This window comes from Argopecten irradians, chromosome 2 (genome assembly GCF_041381155.1).
Source record: "Argopecten irradians isolate NY chromosome 2, Ai_NY, whole genome shotgun sequence".
NCBI lineage: Eukaryota > Metazoa > Mollusca > Bivalvia > Pectinida > Pectinidae > Argopecten > Argopecten irradians.
In genome coordinates this window covers 8,559,748-8,581,581 of record NC_091135.1, presented here as the reverse complement: position 1 = coordinate 8,581,581, position 21,834 = coordinate 8,559,748, and the positions used below count along the sequence as shown (strand labels likewise).

Below are 21,834 nucleotides of genomic sequence, written 5' to 3'. Positions count from 1 at the left end.
AGTATGGTATTTACACTAGATTTTATGTTTTGAATGTTATGCGAGACACTCGCTTTGTGTAACTTTAAAATATCTAATAGTACTGTTGACAAATAGTGACGTGACCTTAAGGAAAAAGTAGTTCAGTTAAAGTTTATCTTGTCATCCAATCAGTTTATAGCACATGATATATAGAGAATACACGGTTAGTATCTTACAATATAAGGTTTATTTTGGTGCGAGACTTAGGAAAGCCGAGATGACGAGGCTTTGCCGAGTCATCTCGGCTTTCCGTGTCGAGCACCAAAATAAAACTTGTATTGTAAGATACTAACCGTGTATTCTGTTTATCCTGCAACCATTATGGCTTTCAAAACGAAAGCAAATTGACACTTCCTTACTTTGTTTCGCTCGAAGCGAGACGCTTCTTTGATGCGGAGGTAAAGATTCATTCACTTAACCGAATGAGAGTGTACTCCTTTTTACTGCCGTGGGAAATAAATAAGCGCATTCACAAACAGTAACCGTAATTCTATTCAGGGTGATATATCACTGAAAGGAAATGAAAATACTCAAATAGCAATAAATACCCATTAAAGAATTACTTAACAATACATACCTTTGTCATGAGCCAAGAAAAAGACGACACCGCCATACGAGATTTTCGATATCGTAAAAATGACGTCATTTCGATGAATGTGACGTCACGTTTTAGCGGGACTGAATGACGTTTCATTCACCGGAAGGTTCAAGTTCTGGGTCAAGTTAGAAAAAGTTCCGTTAGATATGGAACAAATTCACATGATCGTATTGACGGATAAAGCATATCGTATTGACGGATAAAGCACAAGTTTATCCGGCAGTAGTTATCGGTCAGTATGTGGGACAGTTGCAGGATAAATAAACAAATAATTAACAACGTGTCTGATGACCAGAGCGCCCAATCTCCAGCCTATCGATGCTATAGATATCCTCCACATGAAGACTATTTGGTAAGGTGTCTATACATGTCCATTTGTGATTTAAACTTGCTAAATTATGAAATATACTTCGATTCTGTGATTGTATCCCCTAAGTATATGTTTACCCACATTATACTGTTTTGTTATGTTCTGTAGTATCTATTTATAAACATTCATTGTTAGTTATAATATTTTGTTAATGCCAATTGCATATCAGAATATAAATAAGCCACTTCCATAGATTTTCCATATTGCAATACAAAATACTGATCAAAAAATTGTAAAAGAAATTATCATAAGGTGCACGAGACACTGTGTTTCGATTGACAGGAATGAAAATATGGACTTTTCTTCGAAAGTTTAACAATTTGTATGCAACCAAATTCGAATTGTTTTTAAAATGTATGTAAATGATGGTGAAGTCACTTTTCTTTCCGTGTACATCGGTCCTATTAACCCACTTTTATTCATTAAAAAGCAGGGGCAAAAAGAGTAGTTTCTCTATGTTAAACCAAACTATCAGTTAAATCATTATAATGTGAAATGTTGACACAAAAATGATTAATGAATTTTGTCTGTTGTTGACTTTGAACATCGCAAAATAGAAGACCCTTTGATCACTCGACCGTTGCTTGAAACATCAAGTATGACAGCGAACAAAAAATCAAATTAACAATGATTTATGTTAACGTTATAATGTAATGATAAATATAACTTTTATTGATTTCCTAAAAAGCGTTAAATTAATATACTCTTGCAATTCATATTTCACGAGTTAAATTACACATAAAAAAATTGTTTTATCATCTGATTGATATTTCCAGCTTTGTATGCATTGTATACACGTTAATATAACGGTAAAAGTATGAAAGAATAAGCAGAGACTAATTACTATAAAATGACTTTCTTTCGCGGCTACTATTTTCAAGATTTTCGTTACAAAACAGAAAAAACAACTTTCATGGTAATTAATTGAAATACAATTGTGCTTATGTATTCGTCACTCTATATGGTTAGCTCTACCAAATATCGCTAGAGAAAAGATACAGCAAGGCAGCGCCATATTATTTACTCAGAAATATTACGCCGAGTCACAATTCGAATGCCGTATATCATAACCGTCTAAACAATATTGACCATATACGTACAAATGATCATGGTAAGTGAGAGCGACATCAATAATTAAATGCATAATTCTCCACGCATTGTGCAACATAGAAAATCAAGAGTTTGAAATTATCTTTCTTATGTTATATGGCATGAATGGTTAGATCTGTAAATGGATTCCCGTCTATCTAACTCAATTGGTTGTAACGGAACCGTTCATGCAACTTGGACTCAATTATCTGTATTAGGGGTAATCAATTTCTTTTCAATGACGACGACACATGCTTGATATTGATTCTTTTCCTCTCACTGACAACTTCAATTAATTATCGAAATTAAGATGAGTTATTGTTTTGAAATATTTTCAATACTTCAACTCCCGTCTGTGTTTGTAAACGTAACTCAAAATATTACAATGATTTTTCTACAAATTCAATACCCGTATTTATAATAGATATCAATTCAAATTATCTTTTTTTTTTGTTATTGAGTATATTATTCACTATTTTCACCTACAACGCATGGGGTATTAGAAATAGAATCGTGATAGCAACTTAATACATTAAGCTCAGACAATATTGAACAGATTGATTGCTTTTAATTTTTCAACACCAAGCTTTGTTTGGGAAGAGCACGTTGAAATCCTTTTTATTAATATAAATATCTCTTAATCAACTTTCACTTTCATGAATTGTGAGCAGGCTTGAATAAACCTACTCATCTCAGTTTGTCCAGTGTCACGCAGAGGACATGCTCAGATTGTGGGAAATCAAACGTTCTACGTGGTGTGCTGGACTCAAAATGACTGCCGAAATCATGATTACCAAAAAGTGTTGGAGTTATATTGTATGTATTAATTAAAACTTCAATAATCAAACAAACGATATATGCCAGTCTTGTCCCCCCTCAAAGTTGATACATTTAAGACGAAGTTATTCATGCAACGGCCTGTCTATAGCAATGTGTCGATACATTTCTTGCCAAGAATTTGGAAGCATCGTAGATATATTTAAAAGAATCAATTGAAGTTGTCGATTTTCTTACCAACAGTGAAAGTAATGCAAAGTCCATGTGATGATCCCTAGTGTTGTGTAGTATTCCGTCTTTGCATATTACAGAGTTAGCTCCCTTGCCGGTAGGTATCGATTGTTACGTCATTATTTTGTGAGCACAATTCACGTCGTTTTCTCCGAAACGTATGACGTTATGCTCGCAAACATATGACGTCACAATCAATACCTACCTCTGTAATATCTCTGTAATATGCAAAATCGGAATATTCGTGTCTGTGATGGTATTTTGTTGCAGCTTTACTTCTACATTTCAAAGTAAATATAAACCATAATCTGGTTTTGTGTAATATAGGCAATATAAATAACATTTTTGGCGACAGAAACATAATCCAGTCACCCCAATCCATCTGTTACCAACAAAGAATATGTACCAGTATATATATTTCAAATATAGAGTAGCAAAAACATCCTTGTTCAAATCACAAGATATATGATTATGAAATAAACGACTGACGACCTATCACAGCATGTTTAAAGCATAACACATCTCAACGCGTTTATAACACATACGTCATGATCAGTTACATTTAGATGTCATTGTAGATCAGGTTTCACATGCGTCATAAGGACCCCCGTTTATATGTTGAGGATTATCGCATATCAGGCGTAATGACTGGATTAAGACATATGTTACAACATTTGGTTTGTTAGTTTATTCGTACACGTTTCTCATTGAATAACGTTTATTCAGTTGATTTTCACGTCTGATTGCCGCGTCACTGATAGTGAATCACGTGATGTCATGAGGTATCTTACAGTTAAAGAGATATAAACCTGTCAATAGTGTTATGTCCATGTGTTTTTGTTTTTTTTTTTTTTTTTTTTTTTGTAAACATAAATTTCGGATAAATATTTTTCCCCATAAAGATTTAATATGAAAACGAAGTACATTAGTACTTGAAAAAAAGTTTTTTTTTATTAACTCTTGTTAATCGGTTTCATAGTTAATCGTTTATTGATTTATCGGTTTCCTGGTCTATCATTTTTATGTTTCCTATTCTAAAAAACCCCAGGATGTAAGTGATCCTCTTTGTCTGGTGTTTCTATCAACACATTGTACTTTGTCAATTTTGAGTTGGTTCACTTTATTCCCTTTTTGTTTGGAGTTAACTTATCGTTGATTGTCCATGTGACTGATTGATTTTTTACAATGTTATTTTAGAGCAACAAGTAACATACATTGTATAACATGTTCAGCGATGTCATTTGTCAAATAGCAAAAGACGATCTTGTTTTGATTTAGTGAATGTTTATCAGCATTAAATTAATCGATGATCGTCCTATTCGGTCTAGGATTTTCTTAATTATTTATTATTATCAATTTGTTTTGTTATTTCCGCGGTTCATCTCTCAAAAGTTTCATTAAGTATATTCTGACATAGTTTAAGTTGGAGAAATCTGCAGTGCAAAATGCAATCAATATTCTGAAGTAGCCTTCTACATTGTGTTGATAGCAAAGCGTATTCCTGATTTAAATTAAAATGCGTTAGAATGAACAAGTTTAAAACCAAATAATAAACTATAAATTTCACAATTTTCCTAGGATGTCGCTGCATTTAAGTGGCTTTTCTAGTTCATAGGAAAGTTATTCAAAAGATTTAATGCATACTTTGCGGTACAATCTTCGATAACTCATGTCAATAATTTTTGTTTCACGATTGCATTTAAATAATACTTTTCTTCATGCTGACTAAATGTTTTTCGAATAAAAAAGACCATTAATAGGATATTCACGTCAACAATTTCATAGCTATTCCAAGAGAGAATCCATTCAAATTAATATGCGTTCATTTCTTTATGTCACATGTGGTGTGCAGTCATGCAATAATGCTTAATTAATCGGTTAAGTTATCATCAAAAACTTATCAAGATTAAATGAACTTGACCGATATCCTGTTGACACATTTGGAACATTTCCAGAAGGATTTTAAATAGAAAGTTCAAAAGTTTAGTTTAAAGAGCCTTGCGGATTACATAAAATCAAATATAAAATACACAAGCGTTTTTAGATATCTCCAATGCGGTTTTCAGATATATCGTGGACAACACATTAAAGGCCAATAAATTACATATAATTGAAAATCATTTTTACTGCCATAACGGGTCAGTAAAGCTGAAAAAATAAGTTAACGTTATTGAATATAATTATATCCTCATCATATTTACTGCATGGACGAGTCGCACAACAGCCATAGAAAACAAGACAAAATGATCAGGCACGTTTGTGTTATTTTTTTCAGAAGTATTTATTAAAGGATAATGCAATTAAAAATCTGCAATACCTTTGTGTCTGATAAATCTCCGATATATTCTTATGATAAAATGAAATAGCTGTAAATCTATCATACAAATGTAGTTGATAGAGTACCGTAATTTTAAATATTTCCTTCAATTCTATTCATGCGTGCATTTGAAATTTTAATCATATTTATAAAATGCTTTCACGCGTAGGTTTATTTTTGAAAGTGCGTGGCATTATGGAAAATGAAATAAATCATGCCTTCTTTTTTAAGTTTGAGGAAGTATCAGAGATAGGACTATCCATTTATGTTTTGTAAGATAATTAAATTCTGTAGTATATCTATCAAACTTTATAAATGCATTCCATACTTGTGAACGACATATACTTTATAATGTTTAGTAATATTTGTTAATAAACAAACCGGAATAGGATGGTGTTTTTTATTTTAGATATATCATAATAAATGCTAAAAAAATAAGAAATCCAAGCTATGCGGGAATCAACATAGCTCTCGTTAAGCATCTTTTATAAATAATGTTTCATCCGATTATTATCTAATTGACTATTTAGTTACATATTTATCTGGGAAACAAGAGTTTGTACTTTGATATTTGAAAGCATAATTTCAGTGTTGACAATTAGATATTTCGGACTATTTATAACAATTTAACGGTATACTTTGATGACGATGACTACGATAAGTTCGCCATTTGCGTTTTGGAATAAAATTCGTTGAATTTGAAATACATGAATGAAGTTTGCTCATGGAGATGAATGATCAATTAAATTGTCAAGCAAGTTAACGCACATCACTAATCATTAATATAACCAAGTCGAAATGTTTGCAAAAAATGTTGCTAAAAATTACTTAAGTACTACATAGCTTAGTATATACTTAATGGTCATAGTAGCTTGACTAAATCCAATAACATGATTTCTTCCAATGTCCCAATGTTTTAATACTTCTACGTCATATACAGGGAAGTGCATATTTCCAAGGGGTTGACAAAATCAACAAGGAACAAGATCATTAAAAATGAAATTACACAATGTGATAAACATGCATTAAACAAAGTCAACATCAAACAAACTCTGAATCTGAGTGCAAAGACTATCCAATGGAATTTTACTCTTTGTTTACAATGAAAACAGGACAGTGTGAGGGCATACCAAACCTGTTACAAGAACATGTCACACAACTGTAGTAGTTTGGCGTCAAAATTACTAACAAAGTCAAACATTCAAACACACAATAATTACATTACAAACAGATAATGTCAATATTTTGCCGTAATTCTTAATGTTGTTTTTATTTCAATGTTCCGTAATCGATTCGATCGTGTTGTAATGTGTTAGATATGTATCTATATAATAGAATCAATTTCACCTGTTAGCCAGTCTCTAATGTACGGAAGCTACATACTTCCATGGCCACAACAAAGCACTCATGTTTACCGATTGAGTACACAAAGTTATGCCAGTGATTTTAACCTCAAATGTGTGCTCTCTGACTAAAGATTAAAGACGAAGTCAAATATAGTCCACGGTAAGAAAGTCGCAACTGGATGAGGAATCTAGGAACAATTTGCTATATGATATCATATATAGATGACATGTACGAGAGTTGCATTGCGATTCGGTACTATTATACATTACACTTTGTGCAATATATGTTGGGAGTGAAGCATAATGGACCAGTGTTAGTCACACTCACTCATATTGCTATGTGATACTATGGTAAGGAATATACGTTTTTGAAAAATATCTCCTATCACATGGAACAAAACGTATGATTAAAATGTATGTAAGAATATAAGTAAAGATATTAAATAGTACGAATTGCGTTGTTTTTTGAAAGCTGTAAGTTACCAAAAAGATGTACTTATCTGATTTCAATAGACAACGAAATCTACGAATCAATTTATTAAAGTTTAATTATTTTAAGTTAAGACTTATTAAAATTAAATTAAAAATAAATTAAATTTACGCAGGTGAACTGTTCTCACAACACGCACGCACGGTAGAGATTTCAAAGACTATATTTTCTATAAAAAACAATATGAGGAAAAATGCATAATATACTCCATACACGTATGTACATGATATGATGAGAGAGTTTACTAGATGTCAATGAAAGGGACCATTTTATGCACCAGTGGGTATGATAAAAGACGTTTGACGATATGAGATACCCTTTATGTATAGATACAATGATCGACAGGGATCATTTGTATATATCGCAGCCCACCGCGTAAGACGTTGACTCGCTGCCTTTAAATCGACAGTGAGATATTCGATTTAAATTTAATACGCCGCGCAGGTGAAAATGACTATTTATTCAGTTCATCAATTGGATCTCGTATATTGTATCAGTGTTGCAAATACAAGACTCATGTGGTAGCAGTATAAATCTAGAATTTCCACGAATGAAGACTTCCATTGGAACATTACTGAAGCATTAGAAGAATGTGGAGATAAATTTTAGGTGGCAATACCTGATCATATAATTTGATATCACAATATAGACTTGATCAGCGCATGAAGCAGACGAAAACTCTTATATTGCCATTGTGACTTTAATGTTAGCTACATAAACTCGTCTCTTAAAGATGATATTCATTTACCTGTGAACGGGATACTAGTTGATGGCAGCTTCTGTCGTAATGGGTGAAGGGACCACAGTTGAATCCGGTGGTGGTGTCAAACCACTACCGTCCATTGTTATCACAAGGTATGTAAAGTATAAAGTTAATAATTAAACAATAACATCGCTTCCATGGTGAAAGTATTTAGCAAATCTCCAAATGTAACTCATTGTCCAATTTGCTACTGAACCGTACCATCGTGTCGGCATGAGCCCAGTTTTCATGGGATAATTTAAATTAAAGGAATCCTTAAAATAGAGAATATTTATGAAATTTGGCCCTAATAACAATCCTTTGTTGATGGAATATCATTTTATGGAATATTGGCAGCAGTGCGAATCATTTGGTTTGAAAAGTGCAGCGTAATAAGCAGTCATTTCCCTGGCAGAGCAGGGTTGACTTTTAGTAAAAGCTCCTCCTATATTGTATATCAAACTTCGTGTCATTATTTTATGTCTCAAGGTAATTGGAAATTGAAATATTCATAATCTTGGCAATGCACGCATTGTGGGTAGATTTTGAAGAGGATGGATGTGTATGTTTTGGTGAAAGAATTGGATCAAAACGTTGTTTGAGAGATATAATATTAACTTATGAGATTAAGTAACATCCTTTGATAAACATGTAATATATTTTAAAGTGAAGACGAGGATTTGCGTTTTAACCATAATGATATCTGTCTTCTTGGTTGTAAATCAAAATTCCACTCAAAATCCGTATGTTGTCACCAGGAATCTTATCCACAGTCCTATCGTCTCCGATAAGCTAAAGGTTACGCGTAGTTGAATGTCTTTTCTTGTCTTAAGTCTATCAATACTATATCTTTTGACATGCATTCGGTGCTTAAAAACATTTCTTTCGTAACATCAGGTAGTATTTGTTGTGTCAATGTTTCGTGAATTGATGGTCTTACATGAGTTGTTATGTAACATGAACGTTATCGAGTTTACATGAATAAACACTGTCAACATCCATACTAGATGTAACGTTGTGACGTAATGTGTATATGTGATGTACCTATGACGTCACGATAGTGCTACAAAAAGTGTCCATATCAAAATAGATATGGGGTTAACGTTCTTCAATAATTGAACAAAGCAAATTGACATCGTTTTTAATCAGATTTTTAAAAAAGTTAATGAGGTTGGATGCCTTTCAACAGTCAAACTTTCTTAGATAGCAAACGAATTACACTTGAAGGGGACGTTAAAATAATCAAACAAACAAACAAACATGAAGGGGAGTTAAGACAGATTTAGATGTTTTTTGAATATATTTCTTTGTCACATTTAATTCGAGATAATATAAACTTCTCCACATTACCAAATGTTATCATATTCCATAAATACTGTAATTATTTATAAGGGATAAATTCAAACGTTTCAGGTTCAGAACTTGTTCTAGAATTCTTTGCTAATAATAAAAGAATTTTGACCTCTGTCAATAATTCTTATCGCCGTATCTTTTATCACCCAGTTTTTGTAATTAACATTGGCGACACATTTGAATGTGATCAGTATATAATTATATGGTGACAAATATTCCTCTCAGTCAACAAAGGTCACATTGTGAGTAAAATCTCATTTATCTATATATTATATATAACTATTATTAACACGAACAAGGCCATTCCTTAGATTTTGATATATGTGTATATTTATGTTATAATGATTGATGCTTACCAGTGGTATTGCCCTTTTCCCTCATAACCCCCTTGTGATGTTTAACTGATAATGGTGACCTTTGAGCAATGTAAAAAATTACCCGGTTGATCAAACTATTTCTCTACCATTGCAATGGAGATCATTATCAAATATTACTATTTTAGATAACTAACTTACACAAAGAGTATTTCCTTTAAAAAGCTAAATCAATTATATCCATTGATAATATTTATGCATGAATATTCATGACAAAAGGGGCACTTAACGCTACAAAGAACGTGTGATATAGTTTGAAGTAATGATGTATGATTTTTTAAGTTTACTTATTTCCTGGGTTTGTAAATGTTTTTAACTGTACCAAAGCCTTTCGCCTCTTTAATTGTAAATGTTATAGGTCTTAATAGTTCTTATTTCTTTGATATATGTGTTAATGTATTCTATAAGTAATCCTTTACCGATAACATCGTCTTTTCGTCCTCAAATTTTAACTTAACAACGATACATTATATACATAGATTATATACATATTGTATATGCATGTATTCTATAATATTTACAATTGCACATATAACAGCATAATATCAGAACTGTTATACAAAATGGTGAAAACTATCATGTAAATTATATACAATTATGTGTGATGGCTCGAAAACGTCAAGAGCAGATACTCACAATTCCTTAACCACTCATTCTCGAAAACAAAACCATCCCGAGTTCCATGAATAATTGGGATATACATTTTTATATCTCTCTCTGATTGGTTTTCAGGATTTTCCTATTTTCTTTTTTCATATTTCACTATCCTTTTGAAAAAGTTTGAAGTTTAAAATCCTTATTGATGTGATGTGATTATATATTCATATACCGTCAAATAGTTTCTTGAGAGACAGAACACTTGTTGTACTTATGCTTTTTATCGTTGAGAACTCTTTGAAGAAAAAACAACAATTATATGAAGTTAAGTCGTTTAGTTCTTCTTTGTTTCTGCTTGTTTTGAAACAATATACGGCTATATTAAATATTCCAAACTGTGTTGTCTGTATTTGTCTACATCTTATTGTTTGTGAGTGACAGGATCTTTATGGGCCACTTATACATGTACCAATAAGGTGTGTGTTTGGGACGGGATTTAATCATCAAGCAAACACAAAAACAGCTACCCAACCTTTCTCTAGATTTATAATCGATTCCTATGGATTCGTTATTAAATAGTAATGATTAATTATTTGATCCTAAAAAGCAGAGGACACCTTGAGCATAGTGTACATGACTAAGAGTGGTTTGTTTCTATTTTATGTACCATGGCACCCGCCATTTACCTCGTCAACGGTTTGGAATACATAGAATAAAACCCAACGTTTGATTCTAGAATCTACCATACGCTTAGTATATACAGTGTATGTTTTTCTTGGTATTAAAATGAAAGCGAAGGAATATTGATATTGTTTAACGTAACTGTGATGCTTAGTAGTCCAAATATCTCGGTTGTGGTGTAAATATTGAATAGTTACCTAAATATTTTTTCATGTCACCTCACTAACATAATGCTTCCTCGTTTAAAATTAATTGCCCAGAACTAATTAATTCATATCAGTATTTGATACTGATATTCCAATGGGCGATTACGATAAAGGCTGCATTATTGCCATCTATACCTATTTAGATCCATTTAAAACCTTTTAGGTGACATCTTAAGAATTTGCCACTTAAGCAGGCTGTCCTCTTTTGTAAGAATTTCATCAAAGGAATCTCCTATGTAATCAGTGTCAGAAATAATGTAGTGTTCATCATGACATGGAACATTTCCTAGGTAGTGTTGAAAATGCAACGCAGTTTGAGTGAACTTTTTCACGCATTATCCTTATATACTTTTTAGCACAGTCTGAACCATACATAAATCATATATGTATGCAGTATCAATTCGTAACCGACTCCATTACTTTGTAGAGACATATGTCGTTAAACATATTTCATAAATGCCAATTAATTTCTAAACCTTTGAATTTAAAGACATTTCATGACATGCAATTAATTTTCAAACATTATGAACACATTTTGTTACATAAAGTAATACCTTTTATAGCCAGGGATACAATGTGATATATATAGATATCTTTAATGCCGTTTGAAATCCCGAATTCTTCACATGCTGTTTTAGGTACATGTATACATTTGTATCTTAGCAGACTATTGTATGTTTTATACATATTCATGTCGAAGATGTCACGGTCAATCCGTAATTATATTCAACATACGGTATTGTTACTTATAAATTGACATTCATAGATCTGTGACTGCAGTCATATCGTCAGTATCGATTCATGGTGACGTCATAATAAGTATTGATGATGTGACATTTAACGTTAAACTAAACTTGATTATACATATTTAAACACAGTTTTAGGATATCGTAATAAAGCTACCGTTGGAATTTTGCTATATTTATTAAAGTCTTATCAAATTAAAAAAAATAACATAGAAGTTATGCCAGACATTGTATTTTAGTATGTACAAGCGAATGGATTGCATAAAATATTTCAAGTATATCTCAGTTTGTGCCTTGCTGAGAAGGAATCCTCAACCAATGCCGTCTGTATACCAGGTGTCTCTGAGACGATACCTCGTTATACCGAAAGTTAAGTTGTTAGTTTGACTGACACCGAAATTGATTAATAGATCCTAGTCATATCATACAGACAGGCGAATTGATTTAGGGATCAGGGAGGCTTAAGAAGGCAGAACTGTCGGCTGCACGCGGTCTATCTTGGTGGTGTTAATGAACGCGATGACATGGTCATATACTGATAACCAATTGATTTCAATGTGCCCTTTATTTTAGCCTTTAAACATCACAAATTAAATAACCACCAGATAGTTTTAACTATGAGCACAATACGTTAATGACGATGTGGCATTTCATATGATAGACTTACAAGACACACAAGTACAAAATGTGTCGCCAAGTAAAAATGATAATTCCTAAACACACAGGTCATTAGTGTGCACTTTACAGATTTGTGTAATTAGCTACACGTGATGTAAATCATTTTTTCAATTTTAGATTATCATAATCAAGTATTGATGTCTGTCCAACCAGTTGAAAACAGATTCTGTCTGATGATCTAATAATTATGTAATATATAATGTATGACATTTATCCATTCACGACAAGATGATGTTTACTCTTAGAAATATGTTGGTAATCTAAAACACTAAACGTATTAATAAAAACCCCATTAAATTCCATGAATCGTGATTAATGTAATTAATTATAGTCTTGAATTATGATGGCAATAGAATATTTTCTTAAGTCGTGTGCATTCATGTGCAATGAATAGATGTTTTAAGTATAATTTTCTGCCTTATAGCTGAACAAATTACTGGTAATTGATCGGGTCATTTCTATTTTCAAATGATTCAGCATTTCCAAAACCCGTCTATTCGCGCATTACATGATAATATAAAAGGCATATAGTGGTATATTGTATATGTCTTCTGATAAATTACTGGTCATTAGTGCAGTATGGAAAGAGGGGTATAAAAAGGCATCGAGTGCTGAACATCATGACATAACATACAGACGATATAAATAATGCAATTTTATAAAGAAGCTGATCAAGAAAGGGTCATATACGTATAAGATATTTAACACGTCTCGTTCTTGTGGAATTCTCTCCCTATACTCTGAGCTGGGTATTAACGCTGGTTGTTTTTCAAGGTTGCTTTCAAAAATCCAAAATGATATGACAAAAACTTATAGATTCCATGTGCCAAGTTTTTTATTTCATTAAACTTAAGTATAAGCGTACTATATGAAAGTTGACCACTTTTTGCATAGGTTTTTGCATGTCTCATCCATGTGCATACGTCATAAATGACACCCGAGTCACACTACGTTACCTGACAGATAGATTAATGATAGATAGAAAAGAAAAAAAAACACACTACCCCTGGAGTACTTTTTGAAGAATTTGATGACAGTTCCTGTAGTGCATTTGGTGACGTGTTTTCTCCCCGGCAGACAAGATCTATGTTCAAGTTGTCTTCATTCTACTCTACAAATATATATTACATATTATGTAAGTTAAGATTGAAGAGAAAACATACAAAGTGTATGTAAACAGTAATAAAAGTATGATGGATCGCATTCGTCATTATTTAATTTAATTGAAAATGTGACATACGGATAACTACTAAATATAGGCGTTTTTTTTACTGAAGTTCAGAACAAATAAATCATTACATTAAATAAAACTTAACTTTATGTATAAAGGTAACCATACGTTTCCCGATAAGCATTCAGGTAGATTATGAATTTACCAAACGTCAATAACATGTCCATGTTTATTTATTTTGCTGGGTGTCAATTTCATATGGGTCATGTAACGTTTGTCAGAACTGTCGTTGGTATCAGTGAAATGACATGAATACATCGTGTCGCCTTGCTAGGAGTTCCCTCGCACTCTTTCTGTAAAGTTAATACACTGGAAACGCTTGCTTACGAGCAGAATTTAATGTCCACGGGGACATTCACTTCATTTACCCAGAATTTTATCTCCACATAACACTATCTATAATGCACCGAAATTCATTCATCTTACTGCTTACGAGTGAAATTTAAAGCATACCTCGTTCATAAGTGGGATCCATATTCATGGTACATTTACCTAAAGTTTATTTGATATAGAGATTTTACGGACTTGTATGTTAACAAATAAACAAATGTGTGCTGAAATGTTATCCGAGAATTATCATTTGGAAAGGAAAATATTGGCATATCATTCGTATGAAGTATACAAAGTCTGTATGCTTTGTTCGGTGCTGTATCTATTCATTTAATGACGTATATTAGTTAGAATCCATGAATGCTGTGTAGTCTAGGGGAAGATCGTATATAGTACACCGGAAATTGAATATAAAGTCGTATCATAATCTCCTAGATGGTCAGTATCTATTTTCTTTTATCCTTTAAGATTTATTTGCTTGTTTATCAAAACAGGTTGAGGTCATTCGAGTTATTATTTAACATACTAGTATAGTATACTATATATTAAGGATTGTTGTCCAAATCGGATTTGTTTATAAGTCTTTGGAAACATATTAGTACTGGAATGACCCGAAATTTGTGTTATCCATGTATAAACAGTATTTTTTCATTCATCGTTCTTTGCCAACTTTTTGAAATCATTAATGCATACATACGAAACATGTGTAATGATCAAACACGAAGTGACTTTCATTCTACAACTATAAAAAGCGTTTATATTTTTTTGTTCAATTCAGAGGGCAGGAAAGTTCCTTGATCAAATGAAACATGGAAAATAAATATTTATTTAAAAAGGTCGGTGTAGTGTAAGTTTATAACTGCCAAATCACTTACTATTTAAATAACTTTTACTATATTTTCGTTCCCAATTACCTACATGTTCCAGCGGCCTATATTTATACTTGTTCACAATGCATATCGGTTAGGAAAAAGTCAAATACATACAATGAGTAATTGTATTTATAAAGGTATCAATGGAATAATAGTTTTGACCAACATTGTGAATATATTCTACTATAATAGATCGCATACATTCTATAAACGTGTCCTACAGAGGTAATAAATTGTTATGACCTATTTGGACTTGATGTAATGACACAGACTGAGTGTAAAAAGTTTGACATTTTAGTATTGTCATTGATTCACCGAAAACTTCAAGCATAGCTATTTGAAAGTCATCTAATTTTACTATATACATTTACTGTAAGTTCGTAAAATGATATATATTTTTACCATTTTAGAAATGAAATAGATTCGATAGCGAATTCGAAATTCTGGTCAAACAATCACTGCGTTTACTTTCTCTATATACATATACCGCAGTTTCTAAAGACTAAAGATATTCACAGATAAAGCAAATTTCATACAGAATAGGTTGTCCTTAAATGACGTATCAACACGGTGGACTTAATCAATCAACAAGTATCTATATGATGCAGATATGCCTATTAAGCTCTGTTCTTGTAAATGCCTCTTTAAAGGTAGGTTTCGCCCAATGAAATATAAAGACTACGAAATTGAATTACCTGTACATAGATATAATATATTCAGATCATTTTCAATGCATACAGCGAACAATATGGATGGTCAGTTGCCTAGCTTGACCAGGAAAATACTCCTCTAAAAATAGAGCGAAGTCAAGTTTTACATAGAACATGACGTATTTTTTCCAAAACGAGGCTGCAGCAACAAACGGAAGCGTGCAACAAAAGTCAGATGGCAGTGACAGTTTGCCACGGCATGTGTAGTTAAAAAAACAACAACAACAAATCGAAGTACATTGTATGATGGACTTAATCTAAAAAACACTTCATGTGACTTACGTAAGCTCGCTAGCTTAGTACACCAAACATACATGTAGTTAGTCTGCGGCTGTATGTGCGCTGGCATATATATATAGATGTGTTGAAATTTAAATCGCCACGTGCAACGCTGTTACACGAATCCCAACAAGTTTCCGCTTGAGATGTGGCTTCTGTTTTTTTCTATTGCTACATATCATCTCTGAATTTAATTCGCTGTAGATATCCTAGGGTGCTACCTATCCCATTATAATTTCATCAAATTTGTTGCCGATTCAGATTTTTTTTTGTATCTCACACACTTTCGTTCAGCCATTTTGTTTACTTTAAGTGCGTAATAAATCAAGGATTTCCTTCAATTTTGTATTCAAGACACATTTGTTTAATCTCAAACGCATAAAGAAATTAAATTGAGATGTTTTCAATATGTTTTTTCATCATTTCTTCCGTTTATCGGATTTTACAAAAAATATTTATTTGGTTGGGCGAAACCTACCTTTAAATTATCTTGATTCTCATTCTAACATGCAAAGCATGACCCTCGGTGTTTGCACAGTGATATGTGCAGTGTCATTATTTTGTTACACATCTATAATCTTACTAAAATGACAGGAAAGCTTTAAATTCCTTTTTAAGTTGTATAAATATTTAGTGAACAATGCACTAAATATCTTTTTTAACACGGACAAAACATTATGCAAATCCATTTGGGAAGGTTACGATCTGAATGTTCACATCGCATGAACTTTGAAAACAAAATGTGTGAGGGGTACAATTTCACTTAATCATGCGACTCCATCGATCGTTTGTTTAGTTATATTCACCTGTATTGATGCTGTTAGGTTCCGAAGGATGAAATGTATCATACCATTATACTACGTCAGGCGCTTCAATGAAATGCATGCACTGATATATTTCCCATGATCGGTTATAATGCTAACAAATCATATTGTATCACTGTTGCTATTATAAAAAATGAAATAAATCAAACGTTCAGTGACTGTACAGCAAAGAATTACAATAATAAAACCGGTTGTTATGACATGAATTGTATTATTACGACTTGGTTTCAGTAATACGTTGTTGAATCGATTAATGGATTACATATAATTCCCATGCCAAGAGTTAAATTTCTAGTATAGAAATATATTTCAAAGGCCAGGATATTGCTTGCAGTCATAAAAGAATAACAATGTGCATTGTAATCTCCATGAAGGTTACATGAACTGTAAAAACATATTACGTGACCCGATAGAACATAATACTTCAACGTTGATAGTATATGCCTTTTAAAACATTCATATTGTAGTGATGGTTATGGGTTTGTATTAATATATTTTAAAAATCGATATAAAGTTGCCTATTTCGATAGCTAACATTTATTATACGTGTGAGTATGTATGATATGTCGGTACAGATGAACAGTGAACGTTGTCGACTTCAAATCAAAAGAGTTTTGGACACGAGAATTATTGACGCTAGCTGCTTGTGTTTTCCAGTATACGTACCAAACGATAAATTATATAAAATAAAATTCCGACGTTTATAAAAAATAATTGACCCTGAAATATACTTTCGAGTGTAGTTTTATCGTGTGTTTCTTTACCATATGTAAGTGATGCAGGTTACATACGATACCAAAAATGGGCTGAGGTTGTCAAGTTGCTATGGTGGTCTGTTGAGTTTGAATCTCACACTGAGCATAGACTGTGATTTTAATGTGATACGCTGACTTTCATCCACCACCTACGCATCATATGTTGTTTAAAATCCTTGGCTGCCTATAGAAATTTATAAAAAAAAAAAAGAATCCCAAGTACGAGATCAGAAAACAACATATTTAATGTAATTTTCATATAGAGCTAATTTAATTACAGAATATAATTACATATTACAGATTGAGTTTTATGTTCGGTTGTTTTAGTAATAGATTACATAGTCCTTTCGCATCACAAAGAAGGATTGTGCCATTGCATTTGTCAACGTATACATACATACGTGTTAACGCACTTTGTGAAGCTAGCCGCAATGTCTTAAAATCTGTTTTATGTTATAGGTCGCCAGACAACCAGGACTCCAATCGGCATTGGGCAGCAGAAAAAATACAGGTAATTACCAGTCGAATAAATGATGCTGCTCTTATAATTATATCTGACTCAAACAAACAAACAAATATCATAATCATGTCTAAACTTATTGATACAAGTAATTGGAATTTGAGGGCATTGATAAATATGGAATTTAAACTTGGAGTATTTTGTTACATATTTTGTACTTTATTCTTTTGCTTCACATTTATGATTGTTTGATAGCGTTGAACTGTTACAAAGTATACTGATATGTCACATTAACCTTGTATCTGCTTTATTCCACAGCTGAAGCTGCTCACCTCAGACGATAAGTACAGAAGCAATGTACTCTACAATCAAATCGAAGCGTTCGAAGATAAAATCTATAGGTGCCATGATAACTTCAACTCCGATTTAATGTACAAAATGTACAAGGAATTGTCGAAAAGGATAAAAGGATCAAAGGACATACAAACCATTGCTGGGCTCCGTCAAGCATTCAAAGCGGAAGCCAGACGCATACATATGCGCAATAGAAGCCGTAAACCTGGATTTCAGACAAACATCGCACCGGACACAATGATGCAATACTTCGCTTGGTTCTTCGATTATTTGAAATATTTACGGGAATTAAGAGCGAATTTCGTTGATAGGATATTTAATCCGTTGTTTAAATATTTTCTGGAAGTGGCCACTGCAGCTCCGGACAGGGAGAGGTCAGTTGACTCAGCAATGTCCGTATCAAACCTAAGTCTAGTGTCTTATGGTTCCTTTGACAGTGGTCTAAGTGGTCTAACCGGATTATCCGGCTGGAGTTCGTTTGCTATGTCGGACGCCGAAAGTGAGGGTTCGTCTGAGGACATTCATGAGACCCGCAAACGAATGTTGTCACGTGCAGCTCTTCTTTTACTCGGACGCGAATTCCGGGACATCAAGAATCTGTACGACAATACTGAAATTGAAAACATTGCACAAAGACTATCTCTCCTAAAAGAACGAATTGACTTTCTGCTCGACAACGAAACAACTATAAACCATGAAATGTTTAGCCAAGACAGTGAACAAGCCGTTCATCATTTGAAATTGAAGAATGTAAAGACCCATTGTTTGTTGCGTGTATTGCCAGATGTTCTGGTCAAATTCCAAAAGGCGGCATGGTTGGCAAGACGATGGCTTAGACTTGACGACAAGAAAACCAAAGACGTTAATGAAAAGTTAGACAAGCTAGCCGCAATAGAAGAACAACTGTCTCGGCGTCTATCAGTGTTATCAAAGGACATATCTCGCCGACAACAGGAATTAGACAAGGATCTAACCGAACTCCAACGACTAATGAAACGCGAGGAACGTTCAAATGAACTCCATCTCGCAATCCATGAGACAGAAGATAGACGGATTAAGCTTGAAGCCAGTCTTGAAAAGCTTGAATCCGAGAAGACTGAACTTGCCAAAAATATCCAATCCGCCGTTCGGTATCGGAAACAATCAGATTACAAACAAATGAGAACGATGTACGAGAGGAATAGGCTACAACGTTACGCGCTTGAGAGGCAGATTGCTACTGTGAAATTCCATCAGAATCTTGTACAAAAAGACATGCACATCGAACTCGAGGTAAAACCTGACCTCATCCACTTCACAAACGATGTCCAGGATCGCTGTGAAGAGCTGGAGAAATTACTGGAACGTGAAAAGAAGGAGAAACGGACATTGCAGGCTGCTTTATTGCCCGTAGTAAGAGACAAGGAAATGTTGACGGAAAGGCTACATGACAATGGAAGTGTTGTCCCGTCTCCTATCCAGAATAACTATGTTACCGAATATGTTGGCACGCGGCCGATAAAACAAACAACGAATGCCAAATATATTCGATCTATCGAACACGGACGAACATATCCTGCGAAACTGCACGAAGGATTCACAACTGTAAACGATTTCGGATAATCATTGGAGAATGGTTTATCATTTCGTTGTGTTTAAGCACCAAACAAATGGTTGTTGCAAAAAAGAATAACATTGGACGTAGCTGTCTGTTATATCATTGCACATTGTATGAATGTAGGATCATAACTGAAAGAAATATGTGCTGAGGTAACCTAGAGGAAAGAGTTATATTATCCCGCAGAAGGCAACAGCCGCAGAAGCAAAAGGCGTGATAGCCAGTACTTATTGTTTTCGCTTTAATGATACCGAACAAGACTTCAATATCACATAAAAACGAACACAACATAAAGGATAGCGTCATCGTATACAAATTATATATACTACACTTATAAACAATTTTAATGAACACACTAATATATTAGATTGCTGTAGAATTACACTGTACATGTACAATATAGACGGTCCAGTTACCAGTACTTATTCTTTCGTTGGTTTTGTGTTTATTTTAACACAACATATTTAATTTGAATAATTTTGCTTGAACAAAAATATTATTTGAGTTTCTGGTAGTTCAAATTTTACATAATGAAAATTATTTTGGAGATTTTTGTTTGTTTGTTCAATTGTTTATTTTTACCGAATTGTGTTAAATTTAAAATGCACTTAAATATTTAGTGTACCCCTACCGAGTAGAAGAACGTATTTTCTTTGAGGAATATATATAACAACTGTTAGTCGACCAGTTACCTAGATACAGCGCATCATAAATTATAGGCATTTCTGATATACAATGTACTATATACCATTTCTTGACAAAATAATAAAATATGAACCTTTGTTGAGGTTCATACGGTGTAATATTTCCCTGGTAGATTCAAATAATAATAAAAGGAGTAGCCAGACTCCAGAGGTCATTACTTTTTTTACTACAATATAGGATACTGTATCTAATTTTACATATGTACATTAGATATGTAGTTTCATTGACAAATGCCAAAATTATTATCTGATGTTCATGTTCATGTCAAAAAGAACAATAGGCATATGACGGCACCCTGAAGAACTCAATGTTTGGGCAATATAACTTACGAACACAAAATTTTTTTAACCCGTATGTGACTTCACCAAATGAACATTACATTGTAAACTGGTACCTGTAAATCTGTAAATGGAAACACCGCGATATCGAACTTCGCGTGATCATGAATCAGCCAATGAGAATAGTTGAAAATCAGAGCATGTACAATTATATATATATATATATATATATATATATCCGTTGCCTTACTGATACAATATTTATATATATATGTACACAGTATATCAACTATGGATCTTTGTATCGGTTCATATGGTCTTATATCGCCCTGGTAGAATTGCACGTGTAATTTTAGTAAGTTTAAATTATACCAGGGCAGCATAACACGATTTGAAACAATACAAAAGTCCTTTATTTTTATATTAGATATGTCGGTTTTTTTTTGATAAATGTAAAAAAAATCTGATGTACATGTTAATAACAAGAAAAACGTTGGCCATAGATCGCCACCACGAAGAACGCAACGGTTTAAGTTCACAAAGAAATATTGACTCAATGTTTCTAAAAATGGATACACTGATTTGATATGAATTATGACCGTATATAAGCCAGTTGGAAAAGTCGAAATAAGAGTACGTCAGCTATTCGTGAAGTATTTGCTGTTGTCCAGACGGCATCCTCCTTTAAAACGATTGAGATCAGTTCAATTCTTATAAACTTATGACATCAGGAACAATAGACGCAAAATTCAAAATGACTCAAATGCTTCATATGTAATGTTATTTTGACCTATGAGCCGACTTGTAAATATACTCTTTCTGC

At 33.0% G+C, this 21,834-nt stretch overlaps 1 protein-coding gene across 2 annotated transcripts in view; it reads left to right on the top strand.

The window, feature by feature from the left end:
* LOC138314345 (cingulin-like) overlaps positions 1-21,010 on the top strand; it is a 33,175-nt gene extending 12,165 nt beyond the window's left edge. The window contains exons 1-3 of one of the 2 annotated variants that reach the window (XM_069254647.1): positions 7,618-8,094; positions 18,077-18,128; positions 18,396-21,010. In XM_069254647.1, coding sequence (XP_069110748.1) covers positions 8,009-8,094; positions 18,077-18,128; positions 18,396-20,033 — 1,776 coding nt within the window. In that variant the 5' untranslated portion in view covers positions 7,618-8,008 and the 3' untranslated portion in view covers positions 20,034-21,010. Of the gene's footprint in view, positions 1-7,617; positions 8,095-18,076; positions 18,129-18,395 lie in introns of those variants that run through there. The other variant, XM_069254648.1, reaches the window with a different exon arrangement.
* The last annotated feature ends 824 nt before the right edge of the window (positions 21,011-21,834 follow it).